Source organism: Micromys minutus, assembly GCF_963924665.1.
Source record: "Micromys minutus genome assembly, chromosome: 26".
NCBI lineage: Eukaryota > Metazoa > Chordata > Mammalia > Rodentia > Muridae > Micromys > Micromys minutus.
Window position 1 is genome coordinate 41,844,211 of NC_137961.1, and position 27,868 is coordinate 41,872,078.

General features: G+C 40.7%; 1 protein-coding gene and 1 pseudogene across 2 annotated transcripts in view; one reads left to right on the forward strand and one right to left on the reverse strand.

The window, feature by feature from the left end:
- Positions 1-406: 406 nt before the first annotated feature.
- RIGI (RNA sensor RIG-I) overlaps positions 407-27,868 on the reverse strand; it is a 53,677-nt gene continuing 26,215 nt past the window's right edge. The window contains exons 13-18 of the mRNA XM_080938564.1: positions 17,859-18,007; positions 15,311-15,401; positions 13,299-13,469; positions 12,334-12,485; positions 7,383-7,526; positions 407-2,707 (exon numbers count right to left, since the gene is read on the reverse strand). Of these exons, the coding sequence (XP_080794690.1) occupies positions 2,411-2,707; positions 7,383-7,526; positions 12,334-12,485; positions 13,299-13,469; positions 15,311-15,401; positions 17,859-18,007 (1,004 nt within the window). The 3' untranslated portion in view covers positions 407-2,410. The remainder of the gene's footprint in view (positions 2,708-7,382; positions 7,527-12,333; positions 12,486-13,298; positions 13,470-15,310; positions 15,402-17,858; positions 18,008-27,868) is intronic.
- LOC308437485 (THAP domain-containing protein 1-like) lies at positions 24,574-25,197 on the forward strand (annotated as a pseudogene). Its single transcript has one exon. The product of its transcript is annotated as a THAP domain-containing protein 1-like (transcript).

Consider the following 27,868-nt stretch of genomic DNA (forward strand, 5'->3'; position numbering starts at 1 on the left):
TAGCAAAAAAAGGGACTATTTCACTTCAACTAAATTATCATGTCAGAGCTGGAGAGATGGCTCAGCATGTAAGAGTACTGGCTGTTCTTCCAGAGGTCCTGAGGTCAATTCTTAGCACTCACATGGCAGCATAAAACCACCTATAGCTATAGTCAAAGGGGACCCAATGCCCTCTTTTAGTGTGCATATGTACATACAGACAAAACACCCATATACAGAAAATCTATAAACTTTAATCAAATCATTGTAATATTTAAAAGTGTTTTCTTAATTTCCAGTTGATGCCTTATACATGCTATAGAGTTGTTAAACTGTAGCAGCAAAGAAAGACATCATAGCCTAAAAGACATAAAGGAAAGTCAGCTTTCCTGAAGAGGTTTGAAACCCCATAAGAACAACAATATTAACCAACCAGACCCCCTAGAGCTCCCAGGGACTAAACCACAAACCAAACATTACACATGGAGGGACCCATGGCTCCAGTTGCATATGTAGCAGAGGATGGCATAATCTGGCATCAATAGGAGGAGAAGCCTTTGGTCCTGTGAAAGCGATTCCCAGTGTAGAAGAATGCCAAGGCGGTGAGGTGGAAGTGGGTGGGTGGAAAGGGGAACAGGGGAAGGGGTACAGGAGAGGGAGGAACTGGGAAATGGAATAACATTTGAAATGTAAATATATAAAATATTCAAATTTTTAAAAGCTCTCAGCAAATTCATTTAACCCATTTTATTGCACTTAAGAATTTTACCAATTACCATTATCAAGAACATACCATCTTTTGCACCTAGTCTATCAATTAAAAGCCTAATCCCTATAGGTTTTTTGCCCCCAAAGAGTTATGGTGCTGGTTAATTTCTCTAGGCATATGTGGGAAGTGTGCTATCCCATGTCGTTCTGTTGACCTCTGTCCTCTGGGTGGTCTTAGAATCATTTTCAGATGGAAAATGTCATGTGAAAAGTGTTATGTGGTCATATGATCTCTGCCGTTTTGTTTAGGCCATTGATGGTCTACAACTGATGAATTAAAAACCACCATACTGCCTACAAAATCAAGAGTTCCTTCCTGAACTGAAAAGGGAGGGTGCCTTGGTCTGTTAGCAGTAACAGGACTCAGACACTTGTCTCTTGATCTGAAGAACCCCACACTAAGCTCTTGGAAGCATGAGTAACCCTTGAGAAGAAGCATGGAAACAGCATTTGATGTCTAATGCTTACGAAAGGGCAAACCAGGCATGTTGACACAGGCCTCCAATCTCAGCGCTCAGGAGGCAGGAGCTGGCAGACCAAGGGCAGCCTAGTCTGCAGAGCCAGAGAGCTACGCAGAGGAGCAGTGTCTCAAAAAGTAAACAGCAACAACAAAAAGTCATGTTAGAGAATCAATCGGAAATAATTAAAATCTTAAACATTAGCCTTTATTGAAAATAGCTGGGCTGGAGAGATGTCTCAGTGGTTAAGAGCACAGACTGCCCTTCCAGAGGTCCTGAGTTCAATTCCCAGCAACCGCATGGTGGCTCACAACCATCTGTAATGAGATCTGATGCCCTCTTCTGGTGTGTCTGAAGACAGCTGCAGTGCACTTATATATAATAAATAAGTAAATCTTTTTTAAAAGAAAAAAAGACAGCTAGAGCCAGGCATGGTGAAAGATTTTCATGTCAGCACTTGAGAGGTAGGGAGATCTGTGAGTTCAAGGACAACAGTTTCTGGACAGAGAGATCCTGTCTCGAACAGTTGGGGGACAGACATACAGACGTACAGAGAGATGGTTCAAGATGTCTATTGAGGAGGGGAAATGGCCCAAGTTCAAAGAACAGATGTAAGATGTATAGTAAATTAACAGAACATAAATACCTTCTCAGTAAGCACAGCTGTCAACTACAGTCTTCCACATTTTAAAAGTATATGTCATTTTAATATATACGTGTGCATAATGAGCCTGGCGATCGCCAAATTTGTATTGGCAAAGAAACCAATGAAAAAGACTGGAAAGAGACAGAAACCAGGATCTGTAGAGGGTGACGGGATGGCAGGGCCAAATCCAGAAAGGAGTCAGTGCAAGGGACAGAAGTGTTTAGGGTCTGGCAGTCAGTCTGGTGGCCTGGGAAAGAACTAGTTCTGTGGATTGTTAGAGGAAAAGGCAGCTTACAGCAGGCCGAGCTGAGGGCTCTACGGGGACCTGTCAGCCATCATGAATCTCGGTGTACCGAGAGGCTGGCTGCATGTTTCCTGGTGGGAAAAGGGAAATTTTTCAACCCTTCCCATCATCGCCAAGTGCTGAGTTTTTGGTGAACAAAAGTGTTCAGTGCTGCAGTGTTTGCGTGTGTGTGTGTGTGTGTGTGTGTGTGTGTGTGTGTGTGTGTGTGTTCATTTCCACTGAACTCCCCATAGCATGTGAATGAGGAGCCCGAGGTCATGTGGACATTTCTGTGGGGTCAAACTGTATTCTTTCGAAATGAAAGTCCTTCCACTTTGAGTGCCGGCTCTGAACTCCACTCGCAATATCTTCCACAACGAAGCTCTCGATTTTTATGACTGGAATCTCAAATGTCTTGTATCTCACGAAGATGCCCCAATCGTGGCTGCAGTTCTTTTTGGCACAGAATATCTTTGCTTTCTTCTCAAAATTATCATAGATCTTTGGTTTAGGGTGTGGCTTACACACAAAGTTCTCCTTAAAAGCATTTCCAAGCACAGTGTAGTGGGATGTCTAGGAGGAAGAGATGGAACACAGTGTTAGAAACAGCGAAAATGACGGAAAAGCCGAGGGTGAGGAATGCGTAGAATCTCATTCAGTTTACAGTTGGCAGAAAGACCGTAGACAGCAGCTCCACGGGCCAATTAGGATTCATTTACCCAGTTTTCCAACTCGGAAACAGAGAATGTCACATACAGAGTGAAAGTTCCCCAGAGGCCAGAAAGGCCAGATCCAAAGCACAGGGTGGAACACCCAAGTGTCACCAGGTGTGTGTGTGGAGAGGCCCAGGAGCCATACTGCCCACAAACCCACCTAGACTTGACTTAAGACACAAATGCAGACCCAGGGTCCACTCCTCCAGGGAAATGGTTTAAAGGGACCACTGTGAACAAGAAGCCATTAAAATTGGAGCTGAAAGGACCTTTTACATCTAAAGAGTCAGAACATAGATGTCTCTCATAATAAGTAATATACCCATCCCCTGACTAGTCCAGCCACCCCCACCCTCCACTGGTAGCAAGAATGACGACAGCAAGATTAGTGTCTGGAGGATTTTTGCCAACCTTTAGGTAAAAGTTTTAAGGGGACCAGGTGTACATGCCTTTATGTCCCAGCACCTGGGAGACAGAGGCAAGGAGATCTCTACATAGTGAGTTTCAAGATACCCAGTGCTATATAGAAAGATCTAGTCTCAAAAAACAAAGCGTTTATCATTTTTACTGGATATTCTTCAATGTATTGACATCTCAAATGTTATCCCCTTTCCCCTCTCTCCCATCCCCCTCCTTTTGCTTCCATGAAGATACTTCTTCTCCCACCTCATTGCCTTAGCATTCCTCTACATTCACAAAATGAGCCTTCAGTGGACCAAAAGCCTTTCCTCCCATTGATGACAGACAACGCTGTCCTCTGCTACATATGCAGCTGGAGCCATGGGTCTCTCCTTGTGTGCTCATTGGTTGGTGTTTTAGTCCCTGGGAACTTTGAGGGGAGGGGTGGTTGATAATGTTGTTCTTCTCATGGGGTTCCTTTCAGCTCCTTCAGTCCTTTCTCTAGTTCATCCATTGGGGTCCCTGTACGCAATTCAATAGTTAGCTGCAGGCATCCACATCTGTATCAGTATGGCTCTGAGCCTCTGAGGAGGCATCCATATCAGGCTCCTGCCAGTAAGTACTTCTTGGCATCAGCAATAGTGTGTGGGTTTGGTGGCTGCATATGGAATGGATCCCCAGGTGAGGTGGTCCTGGATGATCTTTTCTTCAGTCCCTGCTCCACTATTTGTTCCTGTATTTCCTCCCATGAGTATTTTGTTCTCCATTCTAATAAGGACTGAAGCATCCACATTTTGGTGCTCCTTCTTTTGAGCTTCATAAAGTCTGTGAATTGCTTCTTGGGTATTCCAAGCTTTTGGGCTAATATTCAGATATAAGTGAGTGCATACCATGTGTGTTCTTTTGTGGTTGAGTTACCTCACTCAGGATGATAGCTTCTAGCTCCCATCCATTTGTCTAAGAATTTCATGTAGTCATTGTTTTTAATAGCTGAGTAGTACACCATTGTGTAAACATACCACAATTTCTGTATCCATTCCTCAGTTGAAGGACATCTGGGTTCTTTCCAGCTTCTGACTATTGTAAATAAGGCTGCTAATGAACATGGTGGAGCATGTGTCTTGTTATATGTTGGAGCTTCTTTTGGGTATATGCCCAGGAGTGGTATAGCTGGGTCCTCAGTTAGTACTATGTCCAATTTTCTGAAGAACTGCCAGACTGGTTTTGAGATTGGTTGTACCAGCTTGCAATCCCACCAAAAGTGGAGGAGTGTTCCTCTTTCTCCACATCCTCACCAGCATCTACTGTCATCTGAGTTTTTGATCTTAGCCATTCTGATAGGTGTGAAGTGGAATCTCAGAGTTTTTTATTTGAATTTCCCTGATGACCAAGGATATTGGACATTTCTTTAGGTGCTTCTCGATCATTAGGAATTCCTCAGTTGAGAAGTCTTTGTATAGCTCTGTCCCCTATTTTTTAATACTATTATTTGATTCTCTGGAGTCTAACTTCTTGAGTTCTTTGTATATATTAGATATTAGTCCTGTATCAGATGTAGGGTTGGTAAAGATCTTTTCCCAATCTGTTGGTTGCTGGTTTGTCGTATTGACAGTGTCCTTTGCCTTGCAGAAGCTTTGCAATTTCATGTGGTCCCATTTGTTGATTCTTGATCTTAGAGCCTAAGCCATTGATGTTCTGTTCAGAAAATTTCCCCTGTGCCCATGTGTTCAAGGCTCTTTCGCACTTTCTCTATTAGTTTCAGTGTACCTTGTTTTATTCGGAGATCTTTGATCCACTGCCAGTAGATCCAGCAACATTTATTGAAGAGGCTGTCCTTTTCCATTGAATGTTTTCAGCTCCTTTGTCAAAGATCAAGTGACCATAAGTATGTGGGTTCATTTCTGGGTCTTTAATTCTCTTCAGTTGATCTACCTGCCTGTCTCTGTATCAGTACCATGCAGTTTTTATCATGATTGATTTGTTATACAGCTTAAGGTCAGGGATGTTGATCCCCCCAGAAGTTCTGTAATTGTTGAGAATCATTTTAGATATCCTGGATTTTTTGTTATTCCAAAAATTTCTCTTTCTAACTCTACAAAAAATTGAGTTGGAATTTTGATGGGGATGGCTTTGAATCTGTGCATTGCTTTTGGCAAAATGGCCATGTTTACTATATTAATCCTGCCAGTCCATGAGCATGAGAGATCTTTTCATCTTCTGAAATCTTCAATTTTTTTCTTCAGAGACTTGAAGTTCATGTCATATAGATCTTTCACTTGCTTGGTTAGGGCCACACCGATGTATTTTATGTCATTTATGACTATTGTGAAGGGTGTCGTTTCTCTAATTTCTTCTCAGCTTATGAATAGAGGAAGGCTACTGATTTGTTTGTGTTAATGTTATATTCAGCCACTTTGCTGAAGTTGTTTATCAGGTTTAGGAGTTTTATGGTGGAATTTTTGGAGATCCTGGATGGTTTTGTTCAATTCTTTCACATGTTTGGTTGTGTTTTCCTGCAGCTCTTTAAGGGATTTTTGTGTTTCCTCTTTAAAAGTTTCTACTTGTTTACCTGTGTTCTCCTGTATTTATTTAAGGGAGTTATTCTTGTCCTTCTTAAAGTCCTCTATCATCATCATGAGGTATAATTTTAAATGCAAATCTTGCTTTTCAGGTGTGTTGGGACATCCACTACTTGCTGTGGTAGGAGAACTGAGTTCTGATATTTTCTTGGTTTCTGTTGCTTAGGTTCTTGCCCTTGCCTCTTGCCATCTTGTTTTTTGTGATGTTGGTTGGTCTTGCTGTCTGTAATTGGAGCTTGTCCCTCCTGTGGGCCTGTGGGCCTGTGGCCTTAGGGGTGAGAGCGCTCCTGGGTGATCAGCTCTCTGTGGGCAGGTTATGGGTCCTGATAGCAGTGGGACTGCCCTAACTCTGGGCACAGATGGAGACCGGAAGGCAAAAAAAAAAAAAAAAAAAAAACCCCAAAATAAAATAAAAATAAACATTTTAAGGGGGAAAAGTAGAAAGCTAACCTCAAGTGTTGCATTTTTTAAAATGAGCTGTTTTGTTTTTATTATAAATGTGTTCTCTGTTCCAATAAAGATGTTTAGAAAACAAAATAAGAAGAGGGAATTTCACTACCAGAAAATATCATTTTGGTATATTTATAGCCTTTTTTCCCTTTTGACAAAGATGGACCTACACTGGTCATGACAGAGATATCGCTGCTTATGCTGCTGTGTATAGCCATAAGAAAAGCACCTTTATAATTTCATATTGAAGTTATCTTCCCACTTTACCATTAGTTTGCTGGCAGGTTTACACTATACCATGTATGCTTTAAGATCACAGCCTTAACATTTTCTTTGGTATAACCTTTGACAAAGCAAAGTTGCAGAGATGCCTCAAAAGATTTCTGAATGCCAGGTAAGCCAGTTCCATTTTACACACAGTCAAACATTTGTTAAAACTAAGAAATAAATTACAGATTTTTATGCCCAACCCTTATTTGTCCCTGGAAGCAATCATGGCATGGCCCTGTATCTAGCCTTCATTCCCTATACCTGCTTTTGAAGAAAAAAACTATTTCTTTGCAGAGAATGGGTAGCACATATCATTAGTCCCTGAACTGGGGAAGCAGAGACACAAGAGTCACAAGTTAAAGCAACACCTGGTCTACTCAATAAGACTATCTTTCAAAAAACACATAGTAGTCCTCACTTGGTGTGTGCAGTGTGGTAATCTAAGCATGCAGTGATCTCACCAGAGTAATTAGCATTGAAAGCTGCTCAGGCAGAAGGGAATGCTACTTTTCATTTATGAAGCTTGGAATTTCTCTCGTTTAATTCTTTGTAAGAGTTGTAATGAATGAAGGAAGCTGTGAGCAGTACTCAGCCTGCTGCTCTGTGGAACCCTAACCCTTACCCATCCTGCCTGACCATCTGAGGCAGCTGCACCTAGACCTCCCTCAGCAACACTGTTCTGTGTGTACTTCACTAACATCAGCCCTTCCGGCCCACACACAGAAGCAGGATTTTATTTCTTCCTGTAGGACCATGGCAAACCCTCGCAACCTCCACAGAAGAAATGCTGTTCTTGCTACAAACATTTCTCCAGGAGATTTGACTGGTGCCACGCACCTCAACCACTCGGATGTCAGCTGTGTAGCACGCAAACGTCTTGCATTTTCCACAGAGCAGTGTCTTGTTTTCTTTGTCAGGGACGGGTTGTGGTTTGTATTGACTGTCTCTGAGTAATTTCTCATCCAGCTGTATACGGTGAACCTACATGTCAAAAAAAGAGGTTTTTTTGAATGACCATAAATAGCACACAAATATAAGTAAATGCACATGGCCACAACACACACACACACACACACACACATTCACATGAAAATAATTTTCATGAGCACATTTTCATACAGCACCTACTTGTATCGGTTTGCTTGTGAAACTCAAATTTCTGGTTCCATTGGTTCTCCTGAGTCTTTAGTAATCAGTCCTTAAAATGCATCCTACATTAGTCTTTCAGTGGCCGACACAAACATGTCTATAAGAGAGTCACATGAGCTGTGCTTTCTACTTCAGTGGCTTGTGAAACGTTAGCAATCCTTCAAGATAGACTTATCATATGGACACTCCAGGCAGGAGCAAACGGAAGGAATCAAGGGGAGGGATAGTCCTTTCCCTCTGAGTCCTCCCCTCAAGCTCGACATGTACTGCTGAATCCCAGTCCAACACAAAGCCTGCATGATGCAGCTCTATTCTAACTCAAGTGTAGGCTCTGGCCAAGTACAGAAAGAATAGTGCAGTATAGACTAACCAAATAAAATAGTTCAAAGAGAAAGGAGAGGGCAGGCCAGCCAGAAAGAACTACTGGAATAGCGTGCTGGGTTCCCTGGACGTCCTTTACATCTGAAGTGTTCAGACTTGAAGCTAAAGCAGCTCACAGTCAGAAATGCCTATGGGCATAGGGAAAAAATGTCCCTCAGAAAAAGATCAGAAAAGGGGAGCCTAGCAAACAAAATCTTTAGAGCCGATACTTTGCCCTGTGGCCTAGCCTCTCCCTACCTGTGTCAAAGGAAAACTAAGATTTCTACTTTACAAAGTTGTAATTCGGCCCCAGTTATCATTATGCTTTTCACGGTTTTAATAAATTGGATAGGTACTATCACATGCAATGAACCTGATGTGGGTATCTTTTTAAATAAAGTTAAGGCATAGTTTTTCAGTCTTAGGTTAGAATTTATGAGAATTGGGATTTCGGTGTATCACCATTTGATAGGAACAGTGGCAATAAACTGATTGTTGAGTTTAAGATGTTTTTACGCAATGGTCAGAAGATTAGCATAAGGAGAGTATAGGGAACATGTGTTAGGAAATTAGTGTTACTATCAGAACTATTTATACTGGTCAGTTGTTGCAGTATGGGTCTATGTAAACTTGAAACCTCGATCTAGTCTTTGTATCATTTAAAGCAACATGAAGACATTTTGTCTGCAGTACCTAACTGTATACAGTTCAGATCCTGTGAAATGAGGTGTGGCTGTTATAGTCCAAAAGGTCAGCGGAACTGTGGGTAACAGAGTGGAAAACAAAACACTGGTTAAGAGGAAAATGCTCGTTAAGTGATTATTATGAGTTCATCCTTTTCACCTGATAGCTTGATAAAGATCCTTATAAAATAAATATGGAATTATTACTACTACTATTACTACTATACTACTATAGTATACTACTATAAAGCTATTACTAATATAGGTAAAACTTTAAGGCAAACAGTAGCAATTGGTGAAGATGGCCTGCCCCACCTGACTCTACACCTATGGTTGAAAAGAACTACACACACACACACACACACACACACACACACACACGTATGTATGTATGTATGTATGTATGTATGTATGTGTATGTATGTACTTATTTATCAAATAAAATTACCCCAATCAAACAACACAAAGAAAATAGACTGAAACAAAACAAAAGCCCAGACTCTTTGGGATGCATGGCTACTGAATATGTTCTTACAGCTGACATCACATCATCAGAGTCCAGAGGCAAAAGAGCAGGATTTGGAAAGTCAGAGGAATCACTGCTGAACAATTCTGAACTGTGAAGAGCAACACGATCACAGAGTCACAAAAGCCAAACAAGTGTCAAACAAGGTAAAGCAAAGACGTTCACCCAAAGGTGCTTATAATTAAACCTCTGGAAACACTTTCCTTGCAAAGGAAAAGCTGTCTGATAACTGGCCAGTCCCTGGAAGTCACACAGGCCAGAAGGAAGAGGCACATCATTTCCCAAATGCTAAATGAATGAATGGAGGAAAATGAAGGCATTCTCAGAAGAAAGAAAACTGAGGATTTGCTACCATGAATATAGGTTAGAAAACAGTCAGTGTGAGATACTCCTGCCTCCCAACCGCAGACTTTCCCAACTGAGCTTTGCCTTCTCTTTTGGTCTCACAGTGAGTTCCAAACTTACAGAGATCTGCCCCTTTCTTACGTGCTGTGGTTAAAGGCATTTCCTACCAGATTTTCTTGTTTTTGTAAATAAAATGGAGAGAGGACTGGAACTGAGTGTGGACACACAAAGCATCTAGGTCAAGAAGTAGGAGGGTCATTCTCACCTACACAGGGAGTTGAAAGTACCTGGGCTAAATGAGGTTCTATCAAAAAGAAAAGGAAAATAAAGAAAAGTGGGGGTTATGGTCCTGTTTTCAGAAAAAGTTTTCACTCCTGTGAAACCATTCCATGATATATACTTCCTTTTAACTCTATTATTAACTTTGGATGAATTTCTAGAAGAAAATTTAGGATTATATGATATATACATTTCTTTATGAACAATTTAAACTTTAATTTCCCCCTTTTGTTGTTATTTTGTTTTCTTTTTGTTTAAGATTTATTTATTTTATTTATATGAGTATACTGTTGCTGTCCTCAGACACACCAGAAGAGGGTATTGGATCCCATTACAGATGGTTGTGAGCCACCATGTGGTTGCTGGGAATTGAACTCAGGACCTCTGGAAGAGCAGTCAGTGCTCTTAATCTCTGAGTCATCTCTCCATCCTGTTATTTTGTTTTCTTGAGACAGGGTCTCTCCACATAGCCCTGGATAGCCTGGACCTCACTACGTAGACCAGTCCTTCTGCCTCCTCAATGCTGAGATCTAAAGTTATGTGCCACTCTGCCCAGATGTTAACTTCCTTTTTAAAGATACACGCCAAGATGAAAGAAGAATTGATTGCTCACTGGGTAAGAGCATTGGCTGCTCTCACCAGCTTTGATCCTAGCACCTACAGTGAAGCTCATAACCTCTGCAACTCCATATCCACGGGATCCAAAACCCTCCTCTGGCCTCTGAGAGCACTAGACATGAACACGGCACACGGACATGCATGTAGATAAAATGTTCATACATATAAAACATACAGATAGAAGATTAAGAGGTTTAGATCTACTCACTATCTCAGGCTGGCTGGAGCTCGGAGGCGTGTGGTAAAAGGAGTAAATACATAAGTGTCCCCTGGATACTCAATTGTCTTTTCATTGCTTATGTGTAATAGGTTTTCTAAAATTGCATAGTAAGACGTAACTAAATACTACTCGTCTCAGGTATCTTCATGGTACTGTTGGCAATTGTTCTTAATTCCAATGGGTTAAAACCATCATTACTATAGTTAAAACTTTAGGGCAAACAGTAGCTGCTGGTGAAGATGCCACCAAGGCCCTGCCCCACCTGACTCCACACACAGGCAGAATTGGTACCTTCCTCCCATATTGTCGTTTCCAAAGATCAAACTCAAGTCATCAAGCTTGGTAGCAAGCATTCCTATCCACTGAGAGTGGTGACTAAAGTTATTTTAAGTTTAAATTACTGTGCTTAGAAGCTCTATAAAACAGAAATGCCTCTAATCTATAAGCATCACTTGTCCAAGGATAGTTACCTTCCTGAAATACTGGTGGTTGTTGTTCTCATGTGATAGCAAGTCACTTGTTTTAGCTTCTGTGAACGAGCTTGGTTACCTCAAGTGCTCAGGATGTGCTTGATCACACATAGGTGGGATCACATATAGGCAGGAATTAAGTCAGGAGGTATACTTGTCCCCAAATGTATGAAGACAAGAATGTAGCCTGGTAGGCTTTGCCTCTATAAGCCTCTAATGAATGTAATTCAGCACCATATTCTGGAAATCCCAGGCATGGATCTGGCCAGTTCCCATTGTCCTGGACAGTATTTAATAAAGCTTGCTTCAAATTTGGCTTGAATATTTTGCTGATGGTCGCCATCCTCTACCCCTAGCCTCACCCACACAGGTGGAGAGCAGCTGTGCGCTTATACAACATCCTTTATTGAAAAGCAACACTCATGTCCTGTCTTGGCCCCAGGAGGAAGGGAAAACAGAATTCTTCGTGTAATTTCAAATTACACTTTATGACAGTTGCAACTAGAATGGCCCAATAATTTTTACCTCATTTCCTGAGTTACTTTCCTGTCCTGAAGCTATCACCATGGACATGAGTTCTTGGCTTGCCCTGGACTGGACATGTAAACCTATAAGGTAACCAAAGCATTCCCAACTGTTCTAATGATGGCGGACCAAACAACATCAACCTCCCAGCCAAGTGCTCTCAGGCCAGTTTTCAGGCTCAGCCCCAGCCCCAGAGGCCTCATTAAATACTACAAAAGGGAGTCTCATACCAAGAACTTTGGTATCGTTTGGTTTTCTTCCATGGTTTTCACAGAGCTGTCATGCCTTTCAAGTCATACTGCCCTTCTCACTTTGGCTGGTCCTCTCCCTTCTCCAATATGGCCTCCCTTTTATGTTATGTGATTTCCACCACTCTCCCTTTTATTTAATTCCAACCTTTGAGAAGTAGAGACTGGAGGATGAGAAGTTTAAGGTTACCTTCAGGGCCATAACAAGTTCAAGTTCAAGGCTAACCTGAGCTTCTTGGGACCCTCTCAAAAAAACCAACAGACACAGACAGACAGACAGACACACACACACACACTGGACCAACCACAGTCAATTGTTATTTCTAGTCATATGCCAGAAAAGCAACACAGAAAAAGAGACTTACCGTCTTTTCAAATTTCATTTCATCCCATGTCTGCAGTCTTAAAATAGATTCGTTCATTATTTTTTCCTTGACCATGTTCGCCTTTTCTTTTTCAATCACATCAGCACTGCTGGTCAGTAAGAAGCACTTGCTGTCTCGTGCTCTTCCTCTGCCTGCCAAAAAATGTTTTGTGTGTTAATGTGAAATTCTGATGTTCTGTGAAAGCAGATGTCAGCAGTATTTCTAGAATTCAACTTTGATTCACTGCATCCTACATTCACTGCATTTCTAGGGAAGCTGAAGTAGACTCAGAGGCAGGTTCCAGCCTGCATATTCAGCAGACAAATAAACCATGGTGGTTTTCATGCGTTCTCCAAAGACACACTTCTGACTGTACCACCATATGACCAGCAACACTGACTTACAGATAGTCGGTCATGAGCCCTCAGCCATGGCACCATGCATGGCCACCTGACCCTTCTGCAATGCGTGGAGAGGGTCATACCCCTGGAATGCAATTGTCTGTGCTGTGGCAGGGACAGACACAGAGTCACTTGAAGGAATGCTTATTCTAGCTGTCAGAAGTAGGCTATGTGATGGAGAGAACCAAACATGCAGAGGGGCAGTGTGTGAGAAACTGGACGAGCAGTAAACGGAGTCTAGCTGGCTCGGGTTCGAGTACAGGGAGCTACTCACAACAACCACCAAAGGTCTACGTGCCGACAGGCAAGGCTTCAGGCCTAGTGGATATGTTTTCCTGAATATGCCATTGGATGCTGGTCAAGTAAGCAGTACCATTGACGAGAGTCACAAAGGAGTAGAATTGGTAAAACCATAACCACCCAATCCTGACCCAGACTAATGCCAAGGTAAACTGTGCCATCAGCCACATAGTGCGGCTCAGGAAAGGACAAAAGCCAGAGGACAAACACAGCCAGCGGCCACATGAAACAGGAGCGGGGTGGGAGTGATGTCACTGCTGTCACCTCGGGTTTGGATCATCTTGATGACATTGCCCACATACTCATACAGGATGACGAGATTGCACTGAGCAATGTCAATGCCTTCATCAGCGACCGAAGTAGCAATCAGAATATTGTTATCTCCGCTGGCTCGGAATGCCTCCAGCACACACTTCTGTGCAGGGAGCGTCATTCCTGTGTGGGATAACGAGAACACTGTATTAATTATGAACCATTTACAACTGGAAAATATTTTTACAAAAAGGGCTCAGGCTTCCCCATTCATGTTAACCTATGAGCTGGGGACAACTACTATTTATTGTCCCATTTGACAGACAAAGAAAGTGAGGCATCGATGTTACAACATGCTTCACAAACTAGGAAGTAAAAATGCTACAGGTAAGGGAAACTGAAAATGTCCAAACACCAAGCAACCTGTAGCTTTTTGTAAAGGTTCACATTTTCCCCTAGGTTATAAAATGAGAAGGAATCATCCAGAAAACAACAATAGCAGCATCATCTTACCCCATCTATTCATTCATGCCACGCCCAGTCAGCCATTATGGGCTATGGCTGGGCAGAGAAGAGAATACAATGCATAAAGAATACATTTTTCTGTATCTATAAGAATGAGGAGCAGGAAGCCATGGTGGAGGAAGTGGGGAGAGATCTGTAAGATGGAAACATGGAGGGGGAGGGGCACCTCGGGTTTACAGGACAGCGATGGCTGCTCCACAGAAGGCTCTGCGATTGGTCTAACTACATGATGGACAGATGGATGCATGCACTTGTGGATGGCTGGGCGCAGGATGAGCAGACAAACTATCATCCAAGGCTCGATTTGTACGCCAGTAACAAAGTTTGAAAATCAAGTTAGATTCATGTTAGAGAGATGACAAAGAACTTTGAAATCCAGCCACATTCGGTAGTATTAGATGTGAAACCACACATTCAACACTTGAGTCCATTCTATGTTTATGAGATGGGGAAATTCCTCATTGGAGAAGGACAAGAGCAGTGCCTGAGGACAGAGAGCACAGGGGCAGAGACTCGCTCAGTCTAAACAACACCGGCAGGAAGAACAGCGAGGACGTGTCCCACAGTCATGGGGCATGATGTGGGACAAAGCTGTGATGAGAACTCGCCACATAGGGTTCTTCCAGGCGATGATACCTCCTCCCTCCCTAGACCATACCAGCTAGAGTTCAGGAGTACCTGGACTGTTTTTTAAAAACTATAAAATAGGCGGTAGATAGAAAAAAAAATCTACTGTGTAGAGAATAACGGTACAATAGACCCAGAATATTTTTATTTCCGGAATTTGAAGAAGAAAATAGTCTTAAGAAGTGCTGAGAAGGCAGCTCTGGCCTCGTTCCTGTCTGGAAGGAGATCGGGTAGCTGTGGGAATGTACTGGCTTCTGAGGCACTGCATGGCTCAGGTGGGGCTCCAGTTACAGCCGTTCAAGCAGGTGCTGCGTGAATGGAGTATCAGCCATGGTCAGCATGGAGTTAAATGAGGAGCGAGTTCATCTAAGTGGGCCTGACCTAGTCTCATGACCTTTTTGAAAGAGGGTTTGGGCCTTCCCTGAGTTCAGAGAACTAAACAGTCCATGGGTTCTAGTCCCTCTTGGTCTCCTACTCCTGACTAATCCCCTACAGGTTTCAGACTTGCACTCACAGCTTAATGTGTTTCATGTTCAAATCTCTGCTCTATACAGAGCTTGGCATGGTGGCATGCAGACATTTAATCCCAACACTCAGGAATCAGAGGTAGGTAGAGCTCTGTGAGTTGGAGGCCAGCCTGCTCTACAGAGTGAGTTCCAGGACAGCCAGGGCTACACAGAGAAATCTTGTCTCTAAGTACATGAATAAACAAACAATACACATACATACTTACATATATTCCACATATATAATTTAGTATTTACTTTTATTTCTCTGGTTGAGCTCTGACTGATATAAACACTAAAACAATGTAGTGGGCCACACATTTTATTTACTCAGTAAACTAAATCTAATTCACTAAACATAAATACCTGTTGCCTGGTTTGTTTTGCCACGTCCCGTCAATATGCCAGGCTTTAGAAAGCTCAGTGCAGGATTTTCTTCAATCCATTTCTTCAAGGCCTAAAAGTGAAAAGCATCGGCCAGTTGGACGCTTCTTGGAAACTTTAAGCCTTACACCAGTTCGATATGTTGAAGGTGTATGCAGAAAGAGAATTCAACGGCAGACACAGATTTCAGACTGACAAGCTCTAGATTCCAAGCAACAATCAATTCCAGTGATTCTGGCTCAAGGTGGTTTAACTTATAAGACATTTTAAGTGATTTTTAAAAACAAGCTTTAGACATAGAATAAGTGAATTTACCAAGACTTTAAGGGGAATGGTCAATATGTGTAAATTAATTCCACACCACATAGCAGCAGACAGCTGTGATGTGAAGATTTGTGTATTGTGTGGGGGTGTACATAGCTGATCATGTTGGTGAGGAGTGTGCATGTGTGTGCACATTCATGTGGAGGCCTGAGGTCAACCTCAGGTATCATTCCTGAAGAGCCGCCTACCTCAGTTCTGTCTGAATCTGAGTTAACTCCTTGGAACTTGGGCCTTGCCAGTTAGGCTAGGTGGCCTCTTGTCTCTGTCCCCAGGGCTGGAATTATAAGTATGCACTACTGTACTCAGCTTTTTTGCCAGGTTGTTGGAAGCCAGGTCCTGATGCCGGTACTTTAGACACCACTGAGATGTCTTCCCAGCCCATAATGAGAAGTATTTGAAAGAACAATTTCAGAATGACAACTCTAAAACTAATACCTAGGTGTGTATCTAACAAAATGTACACAGTGCCTCTATACCAAAAATGTCAAAATACTAATAAAACAGCAAAGGGGGGTAGAGAGGTGGCTCAGTGGTTAAGAGCTCTTCCAGAGGACCTGAGTTCAATTCTGAGCGCCTACATGGCAACTTACAACTGTATGTTTACTACACTTCCAGGGAAGGCCATCCTCCCTTCTAGACTCTGTGGGCACTGCATGCACATGGTATACAGACATACATGTAGTCAAAACATACGTTAAACCCACATACGCTTTAAAAAATGAAGGCCAGCACAGATCACATGACAAGCAGCCTTTAATGGATTCCACATCCTATGTTCTAAAAAGACTCTGGAGCTCATCTCTGAAATATGGGAGACGTGGTAGGATATCAGTTCCAGGATAGACTTTATAAAATGACAGTGTCTGTCTACTAGGCCCTCTTCGTCTCAGTCTCTCACTGCGCTCACTGTAGACAAGGGCAGCTGCCATGTAGGAAGCACATCTTTACAAGCCTGCCAACAAACCTGCAAAAGGAGCTCACAGGTCAGTCTTGAGTCTTGAGCTGACTGCAGCCTCATGAGATCTTGAGGCATAATTATCTGGTCGTTTCCAGATCCTGACCTATGAATTTCATAAAATATTAAAGCTGGAAATGTTCTGGCTCTGGCTTTGTAGGTCATTTACTACTCAGCAGAAATAACAAAGAAACACTATATAAACAGAGAACTCGGCTATGGCTATAGGCTCACGACTCAATGTTGTTAAGATTTCTTTCTCCCAATAGCCACAGATTCAGTGCAACTTCAAGAAAGACCCCAAGATATATTTCTTATAGATGTGGACAGTATGATTCCAAATATACACAGGACAATAAAATGGGGCTTTAAAAGCTTAGGAAAGAGTTAAAGTATTTACATTTTCCCATTTCAAGTTTATTAGAAAGCTAGAGTACTCATAAATATGGAATGGATTCAAGATTCAAGAATTAATGTTTAGATCAAAGCAACAGATGTATAAATCAATAAGAAATAGGAATAAGTCCATCTAAATATAGTCAAGTGATTTTTCTAGTTAGAAAAGTAACTCAACAAAGGACTGCCTTGTCAACAGCTAATAGGATGTAAAATCCAAAGGAAAAATGAAATCATTCAACTGTACCTCACACTAACATAAAAATTCAAAAACTTCTAGATGACAACAGAGAAAAATTGTGACCTTAAACATGAACCAAAAGAAAGGGCCAAAGCCATACAAATGGGCTTGAAACACTCAGTGCGCAGAGATGCTACTGTGATCATTAAAAAGCAGGCTGCGGGCCATCAGAAAAATACTTCAAATTGCCTGTCTCACACAGGACTATTGTTTGGCCAGCCTGCAAAAAGAAATCTTAAAAACTTAACAATAAGATGGTAGTCTATTTCTACCCAAACTGGGGGTTAAAGTCATGCATGCTAGGCAAGTGCGTGGCCTCTGAGCTGTATCTTCAGCCCACAGCCCAATTTTAAAACTGGTTTTTAAAGTCTGAACAGATAATTTTTAAAAGACGATATCAAAGATAACTTTGATATATATATAATATATCCAGGCACATCAATCATTAATCAAAATCTACAGGATGGCTGGAAGTAGAAGTTTTAAATTCTAAAAATGATGTGGTGGTTACTCTATAGTGCCAAGATTTATAACTGTGGTCAATAAAATATTGACAATTATTGTAATCTGTACACACACACACACACACACACACACACACACACACAGCTTACATCCACAAGTGCCCTTGTCTTCACGAAGAGAATGGTCTTGGTCTCAGGCTTTAAGTGATACTCTTCTTGTAAGATCAAGTACAGGTCTCTTAGTTTAGGATTCTCGTTGTTGGGATCCCTGGAAACTTTTTCTAGTTCCTCCAGTTTTTCTGCAAATAGAGCATTTTGCAAAAGGCTTACAAATGTTAAAGCTTTGGAACAAACTGTGGCTTATTTCTTTTACTTCTTTTTCTACTTCTAAACAGTTAACCCCTCCATTATTAGCCAAAAATCTGAGAACAGTAATTTCAACTAGTTTACCCCTTTAGAAAAGCAGCTTAGCAATATAACACTCACACATTCTTTGACACAGTAATCCACAGCTAGGAATTGGACTCAGTTTTATGTAGAAAACTCTGGAGAAGATTCTAAGGACAGTCAGTATTGAGACTATGAACTAAATCCAAACAAAAACAAAAACAAAAAACAAAACCAACCAAAACACTGAGTACTGGGAAGCAGTTCAACAGATCTCAGGCTACACAGCTGAGTAAATACACTGTTGCCATTAAAATTAAGGAGTTCTATATACCTGCTGATATGAAAACATCACAAACATATATTCTTTATTTGTGTTTGTTTGCATTTTTTTTTTTGACACAGTGTTTGAGTGGCCCTGGCCATCCTAGAACTTGTTCTGTAAACCAGGCTGGCCTTGAACCCAAAGACCTGCCTGCCTCTGTCTCTTGAGTGCTGGGATTAAAGGCATGTATCACCACCACCCAGCTTTCAAAAAGTTATTTTAAGTTAAATATTGAAGCACAGGATATCTTATCTTTAAAAAAAAAAATGTATAGACGGGCCTGGTAAGATTACGCTGTGAGTAACCGAAGAGAAGAGAGAGCTAGGCAGAACATGCGAGAAAGGTGCCCCTGCTGCCCACAATAAGGGTCTGGCCTCTGGCAGAAAGGCTCAGGATCCACCTGGAAAGCCCAAGCTCTCAGACCAATCCCACAAGCCCAGAGTAAGGCACAGGCCCTTGTCAGTGGGAGCCAGGGTTCGCCTGGGAAAGTCAATCCTTGAAGATCAGCTCCACAGGCCCTCAGACACCTGGACCATGGGGAGCCCGGCACATAGGCCCAGGGAAAGCACACCAGGAGTTCTCAGAGAGCAGGAAGTACTGTGCTATCTGTGAAAGGGTCCCTGCCAGTAGTACTCAGGACCTAAGGACAGAGGGCTGAGCTCCCAGAACAGTCTCACAAGAGCTCCCACAACTAAGCCCACAAAGACAGAACTGAGTCACTGCTACCAGAACTCGCTGCTTGCCAATTAAAAGCTGAACACTCAGAAACAGTTTTCTCCCTGAGTCCACAGGCCCTCAGATCCACAGGAGAGACAGGTGCCAGTCACTGACAACAAGACCACATATAATTACAGATAACAAGATGGCAAGAGGAAAACCAAAGAACTTAAGCAATGGAAACCATGACAACCTGGCAACATCAGAACCCAGCTCTCCCACCACAGCAAGCAGTGGATAGTCAAAAACTCCAGAAAAAGAAGATTCAGACCTGAAATCATACCTCACAATGATGATGGAGATCTTCGAGAAGCACATGAATAACTCCCTTAAACAAGCACAGGAGGACTTACATAAACAAATAGAAGCTTTTAAAGAGGAAACACAAAAATCACTCATAGAAATACAGGAAAACACAAACAAACAAATGAAGGAATTGAAAATGGAAATAGAAACAACAAAGAAAACACAAAAAAAAGACAACCCTGGAGATGGAAAACCTAAAAAAGAAATCAGGAGTCACAGATGCAAGCATCACCAACAGACTACAAGAGATGAAAGAGAGAATCTCAGGGGCTGAAGACAACATAGAAAACACAGACAAAACAGTCAGAGAAGATGCAAAAACCAAAAAGCTCCTAACCCAAAACATACAGGAGATACAGGACACAATGAGAAGACCAAACCTAAAGATAATAGGAATAAAAAAGGGAGAGGAATATCAACTAAAAGGCACAGTAAATATCTTCAACAAAATCATAGAAGAAAAATTCCCTACCATTAAGAAAGAGATGACCATAATCACAAAAAAAAAAAAAAAAAAAGCCTACAGAACCCCAAACAGATTGGACCAGAAAATAAACTCTTCCCAACACATAATAATCATACAACAAGTGTTCAAAACAAAGAAAGAATACTAAAAGCAGTAAGGGAAAAAAGACATGTAACATAAAGGAGAGACCAATCAGAATTACACCCGACTTCTCAACAGAGACTATGAAAGCTAGAAGATCCTGGACAGACAGCATACAGACACTAAGAGAACACAAATGTCAGCCCAGGTTACTATATCGAGTAAAACTCTCAATCACCATAGATGGAGAGACCAAGATATTCCAGGACAAAACTAAATTTACACAATATCTGAACACAAATCCAGCCTTACAAAGAACAATTGATGGAAAACCCAATACAAGGAGGGAAACTACATCCTAGAAAAAGCAAGAAAATAACTAAGCAATAAAACCAAAAGAAGAAAGACACACAGACATAATTCTACCTCTAAAAGCAAAAATAGCAGGAAACAGCAATCGCTATTTCTTAATATCTGTTAACATAAATGGACTCAATTCCCCAATAAAGAGACATAGACTATCAGACTGGATACATAAACAGAATCCAGCATTTGGCTGCACACAGGAGACTCATCTCAGAGACAAAGATAGATGCTATCTCAGAGTAAAAGGCTGGGAAATAACCTTCCAAGCAAACAGCCCCAAGAAAAAAACTGGAGTAGCCATTCTAATATCGAATAAAGTAGATGTTCAACCAAAAGATATCAAAAAGATAAGGACACTTTTTACTCATTACAGGGAAAATTTATCAGGATGAATTCTCAATCCTTAACATATATGCTCCAAATAAAAGAGCACCCATATTCATAAAAGAAACCATACTAAAACTCAAAATATACATTGCACCACACACAATAATAGTGGGAAACTTCAACATCCCACTCTCATCAATGGACAGATCATAGAAGCAGAGACTTAAAAAAGATGCAATGAAACTAGCAGAAGTTATGAATCAATTGGAATTAACAGGCATCTACATAACATTTCACCTAAAACAAAAGAATACACCTTCTTCTCAGCTTCTCATGGCATCTTCTCCAAAACTGACCATATAGTCGGTCACAAACCAAGCCTCAATCAATATAAGAAGATTGAAATACTCCCATGCATCCTATCAGATCACCATGTACTAAGGCTGGCCTTTAATAACAACAAAGATAACAAAAAGCCACATACACATGGAAGCTGAACAATGTTCTACTCAACAATACCATGGTCAAAGAAGAAATAAAGAAATAGATTAAGGATTTTCTAGAATTAAATGAAAATGAAAGCACAACATAACCAAACCTATGGGATGCAATGAAAGCAGTACTAAGAGGAAAACTCATAGCTCTGAGTGCCTCCAAAAAGAAACTGGAGAGAGCATACACTAGCAACTTAACAGCATAGTTGAAAGCTCTAGAATAAAAAGAAGCAGATACACCCAAGAAGAGTAGATGGAAAGAGATAATCAAACTCAGAGCAGAAATCAATGAAATAGAAACAAAACGAACCCTTCAAAGAATGAACAAAACCAAGAGCTGGTTCTTTGAGAAAATTAACAAGATTACTAAACCCTTACCCAGACTAACTAGAGAGCAAAGAGAAAGTATCTAAATTAGCAACATCAGAAATGAAAGCGGAGACATAACAACTGAAACTGAGAAAATTCAAGAAATCATCAGATCCTACTACAAATTCTATACTAAACAAAACTGGAAAATCTGACTGAAATGGATAAATTCTTGGACAGATACCAGATACCAAAGTTAAACCAGGACCAGATAAACCATCTAAATAATCCCATAACACCTAAAGAAATAGAAGCAGTCATCAAAAGGCTCCCAACCAAAAAAAGCCCAGGACCAGATGGGTTCAGTGTAGAATTCTATCAGACATTTATTGACGACCTAATAACAATATTCTCCAAACTATTCCACAAAATAGAGTCAAATGGAACACTACCCAACTCATTCTTAAAAGCCACAATAACCCTCATTCCTAAACCACACAAAGACTCTACAAGACCAGTCTCCTTTATGAACTTTGATGCAAAAATACTCAACAAAATTCTTGCAAACCAAGAACACATCAAAACCATCATTCACCATGATCAAGTGGGCTTCATCACTGGGATGCAGGGATTGTTTAATATATGGAAATCCATCAATGTAATCCACCATATAAACAAACTCAAAAAAAAAAAAAAAAAAAAACACATAGTCATCTCACTAGATGCTGAGAAAGCATTTGACAAAATTCAACACCCCTTCATATTAGAAGTCTTGGAAAGAGCATGAATAAAGGCCCATACCTAAACATAATAAAAGCAATATACAGCAAACCAATAGCCAACATCAAACTTAACGGTGAGAAACTTGAAGCAATCCCACTAAAATCAGGGACTAGAGAAGACTGTCCACTCTCCCCCTGCCTATTCAACATAGTACTGGAAGTCCTGGCCAGAGCAATTAGACAGCAAAAGGAAATCAAAGGGATACAAACTGGAGAGGAAGAAGTAAGAATATCACTATTTGCAGATGATGTGATAGTATACTTAAGTGGCCCCTAAAATTCCACCAAAGAACTTTTACAACTGATAAACAGCTTCAACAAAGTGGCTGGATATAAAATTAACTCAAACATATCAGTAGCCTTTCTCAAAAGAAAAACATGATGAGAAAGAAATTGGGGAAAAGATACCCTTCACAATAGTCACAAACAATATGAAATACCTTGTTGTGACTCTAACTAAGCAAGTGAAGAACCTGTATGACAAGAACTTCAAATCTCTGAAGAAGGAAATTAAAGATCTCAAAAGATGGAAAGATCTCCCATGCTCAGGGATCGGAAGGATCAACAATGTAAAAATGGCCAATTTACCAAAAGCAATCTATAGATGCAATGCAATCCCCATCAAAATTCCAACTCAATTCTTCATAGAGTTGTAAGAGCAATTTGCAAATTTATTTGGAATAATAAGAAACCTAGAATATCGAAATCTATTCTCAACAACAAGAAAACATCGGTAGCAATCACCATCTCTGACCTCAAGCTATATTACCACATGGTACTGGTACAGAGATAGGCAGGTAGATCAATGGAACAGAATAGAAGATCCAGGAATGAGCCCTCACACATATGGTCACTTGATCTTTGACAAAGGAACTGAAAACATTCAATGGAAAAAGGACAGCCTCTTCAACAAATGGTGTTGGCTCAACTGGCAATCAGCATGCAGAAGAATGAAAATAGACCCTTTCTTATTTCCTTGTACAAAGCTCAAGTGCAAATGGATCAAAGATCTCCACATTAAACCAGGTACACTGAAACTATTAGAAGAGAAATTAGGGAAAACCTTAGACCACATAGGCACAGGAGAAAATTTCCTGAACAGAACACCAATGGCTCGTGCTCTAAGACCAAGGATTGAAAAATAGGACTTAATTAGATTGCAAAGTTTCTGTAAGGCTAAGAACACTGTCAAGAAAACAAAAACGGCAGCTAACAGATTAGGAAAAGATCTTTACCAATCCCACATCTGATAAAGGTTTAATATCCAATATATACAAAAAACTCAACAAGTTAGACACCAGAGAATCAAACAACCCTATTAAAAAATGGGGTACAAAGTGAAACAAAAAATTCTCAATTGAGGAATATCAAATGGCTGAGAAACATCTAAGGAAGTGCTCGACATCCCTAGTCATCAGGGAAATGCAAATCAAAACAACCCTGAGATTCCACCTCACACCAGTCAAAATGGCTAAGATCAAAAACTCATATGACAGCAGATACTGGCGAGGATTCGGAGAAAGAGGAACACTCCACTACTGCTGGTGGGGTTGTAAGCTGGTACAACCACTCTGGAAATCAGTCTGGTGGTTCCTCAGAAAATTGGACATAGTACTACCTGAAGACCTAGTTCTTCCACTTCTGGGCATATACCCCAGAGATGTTCCAACATACAATAAAGACACATGCACCACTATGTTCATAGCAGCTCTATTTATAATAGCCAGAATCTGGAAAGAACCCAGATGTCCTTCAGTAGATGAATGGATACAAAAATTGTGATATATTTACACAAGGGAGTACTACTCAGCTACTAGTAACAATGACTTTATGAAATCCCTAGGAAAATGGAGGCATGTAGAGAGAATATCATCCTGAGTGAGGTAACCAAGTCACAGAAGAACAGACATAATATGCAGTCACTTATAATTGGATACTTGCCCCAGAAAACTCTGAACACCCCAGAAACAACTCACTCACAGACTATATGAAGCTCAAAAAAAAAAAAAAAAAAAAAAAAAAAAAAAAAAAAAGCCAAAAAGTGAAACCCTCAGTCCTTAGGAAAAAGAAAAAAAAACAAGTATATAGCACCTTCTCAGAGTGTGGTACACCTAGACTTTAAATCATTAATAAATCAAGAGCTAAGAAGATAGCCTTGTAGTGCTCTGCCATCTTGAAGAATCTTCCCTGTAACCGCTGACCAAAGCCATTGAAAGCAGCGAGCGTATCAAAGCTGAGCACAGAGACAGGGATGGCCCCTTTCACCTGCCTCCTGGGCAGAGAGGAAGTGTGTAGGGCCAGAAGGATGGTGCAGTCCTGTTCCGCCTATGGCTGCAAGAACCGGTAAGATAAGGACAAGCCAGTCTACTTCCACAAGTTTCCTCTTACTCCTCCCAGTCTTTGTAAACAGTGGGAGGCGGCTGTTAGGAGGAAAAACTTCAAGCCCACCAAGTACAGCAGTATCTGTTCGGAGCACTTTACTCCAGACTGCTTTAAGAGGGAATGCAACAACAAGTTACTCAAAGAGAATGCTGTGCCCACAATATTTCTTTATATTGAGTCACATGAGAAGAAGGAAGATCTGGAATCCCAAGAATAGCTCCTCTCTCCTTCACCCCCCACTCCCCAGGTTGATGTTGCTATTGGGTTGCTAATGCTTCCTCTCCAGACCCCTGATAACCCCTCAGTTTTCTGTGACCACAATTACACTGTGGAAGACACAATGCAGCAGAAGAAGCGGATCCTTCAGCTGGAGCAGCTGGTGGAAAAGCTCAGGAAGAAACTCAAGACTGCCCAGCAGCGATGCTGCCAGCAGGAGAGACAGCTCGAGAAGCTCAAGGAAGTAGTCCACTTTCAGAGAGAGAAAGAGGACGCCCCAGAGAGGGGCTATGTAATTCTCCCGAGTGACTGCTTTGAAGTGCCAGCATGAACAAAGGAGACGTATTAATGGGACAAGACTGTAGACCTTCTTTTAGCCTACACACAGGAGTTCATTTGAAAAAATAACATTTAATTACTTGTATTAAAAAACAATATTTTTAAAAAATAAATTAGATGTAAACTGTAAAATTGTAATTTTCTGTTTGTAATTTCAGAGTTTCTACATTTAACAAAATATTTTAAAAATTCTTAAACCACCAATATAATGTTGTATATTGGTTTCAAGATGGTAGATTGTTTTTCATTTGAGTATTTATAGAAATAATGTAAAAATAAAAAGTAGAGAGGGTAATAGTGTAGTAAAAATGATTTAAGTTTTAAAAATTAATGCCCTTTATTGAGATAACTTACAATTAAGTCAGAAGTATAAATGAGCGCATAGGACATAGCCTTCCAGAAAATAGAGATGTACATACGTACATTCTGTATTTAAAGTCAGAGCTTCATTTATTTTTTTCAATCACTTCTCAAAAATGAACTGTCAAGCCAAAATTTGAGGAAAACAATATTTTGCTGTTTTCAGAAAAATCATTCCATAGTTAAAAATCTCATAAAGAGTAGAGTTTTAAGAGTAGGTCCTTTATGTCCCTAGCTTTATGAATTTTGAAGTGTGTCTTGGGGAATGGCAGGCCTCAACGTGAAGTGAACACTGCGGTGGGCTGGAGAGAGGTCTCCGTGGGTGAAGATGCCTGCAAACCCAGCCCACTCCACAGCGTTGCCTTCAGGCTCCACACGTGCTGTGACAGCTTTCTAAAGAAATAAAAATTGGGACCTGGCTCTTGATAGGCTGATCCCTCCCTAGCTGAAGGCATCTACTTACGCGGCTGCGGTTAAGTCTGCACTCGGACCTCTGACATTTTGTTAGAGTTGGTTTGTATTACAGTACTTTGGCCCCAAACTTGTTTGATTTTGGTCAAGACATTGTGTAAAAAATACTCTTTGACTCTCAAGTTAGGAATTACTTTCAATTTACTTCATGTGACTTACGTTCAAAAGTAACGTGTCCTGTTTATGTCACCGTTGAGATTTACATATTGCAGTGGCTTGTGTTCTGACTGAGAAAACTTACATATATTTAACATGGAAACATGTTCTGAGTGAGCAAGTGCTGGTAAACTCCCTGGGTTTGGGAGGAGCCTATGTTATATTTCAGAGTCCACTGTAGTTGAGTAGCAGACCTTTCTAGTGGACAGTATTAAAGATTAAGGTTATTCCAGCAAAAAAAAAAAAAGAAGAAGATAGCCTTGTAGCAATTTTTGGTATTCAAAAATCATTATGTTTAATCTATACACACCAAGAAAACTTCGACTGTTTCCTTGTTACATTCTGTTCTACGTGTACTTTATGCTTATGGTAACTAGTAAGATTTCAATGCATACCATCAAACCTTTAAAAGAATCAAGTACTGACAAAAATATATTCATATAATTTTATTCCAAAATGCTTTTAAAAATATGTACATGTATCTCTCTTTTTTAAATAAAGTTGTAAGAAAAAATGTATAAATGTGTACAGGAGCACACACACACACTCACACACACACACACACACACACACACACACACACACACACACACACATACACACAGTAGTGGTATACTAGAACCAGATCAAAAAAGGTTATAATGATCACTTGTTAAGTTCCTTAGACTTGTGGACCTGGTTTTAAATATAACTATTATTAAAAATTCAGTGTTATATCCATGCAGTTCAATGACTTATATTAAAGACAACTCTAACCACAGTTATTAATTTCCTAACTCATTTTATTACAGTTTATATTATTTATGCTCCTGAGTGTGTAGTTATCTGTAGTGTATGTATGGTAGAAATGTTAGTGTATGTTACTGCTCAATTTTACACAATTTCAGTGACATGGTGACAGTTGGAAATTGATGACCCTAGAAATATGCACATCATGGAAGTGAAGATAGCATTAGCTGTGGGTTGATGTTAAGGTGATGTATGATTGGACGGTGGAGAGGTAGGTGGAGAAATGGAAGAGGAGGCCGGATTGACAGAGGAGATGGAAGCAGATGTGTATGTCTCTCTCCACACATCTCTAGCTTGATGAGGTTGTTATGATTATTTCTAAGGGTTTCTATGTGTCTAATTTATCTTTTCTGGATGGGCAGTTTGTATCTTTGTCTACTGGTTATAAGCTTATTGTATAGCGGGTTTGTGGATTGAGAATTTAACATATGAAACTGTTTGATAAGCTAATGTATGTGGAGTCATATTTTTACCGGGCTGTGGAGAATGTGAGCTAAATTCTCAGCTGGGAGAGGAGCAGCTGGGGCAAGTGGTTTCAGCGTGGTGGCCTGAAGCTCCGTGAGGAAACTGGTAGCCAAAGTTCCAGACTAAAAGAGAGACAGCTGAGGGAGGGCCGTGTGGGGACGGTGTGAAAGAGAAGAGACAGGGCCCAAGGTTCCACGCTGGAGTGGCTCCCGCACAGAGACGCTGAGCAGGACTGGTAGGAACAAAACACTTTTTAAATATTAAGCACAACACTAGGTCCATCCTTCACTGTCAGGCTGGACATTGTAAAGTGGTCAGTATATAATGCAGGTTAGACCTAGCTAGCACCTATGCATCATGTAAGATGCAGAAATGCCCCAGCCATGCTTGAAAACTGTTATCTGGCTCAGAAAAAAAAATTG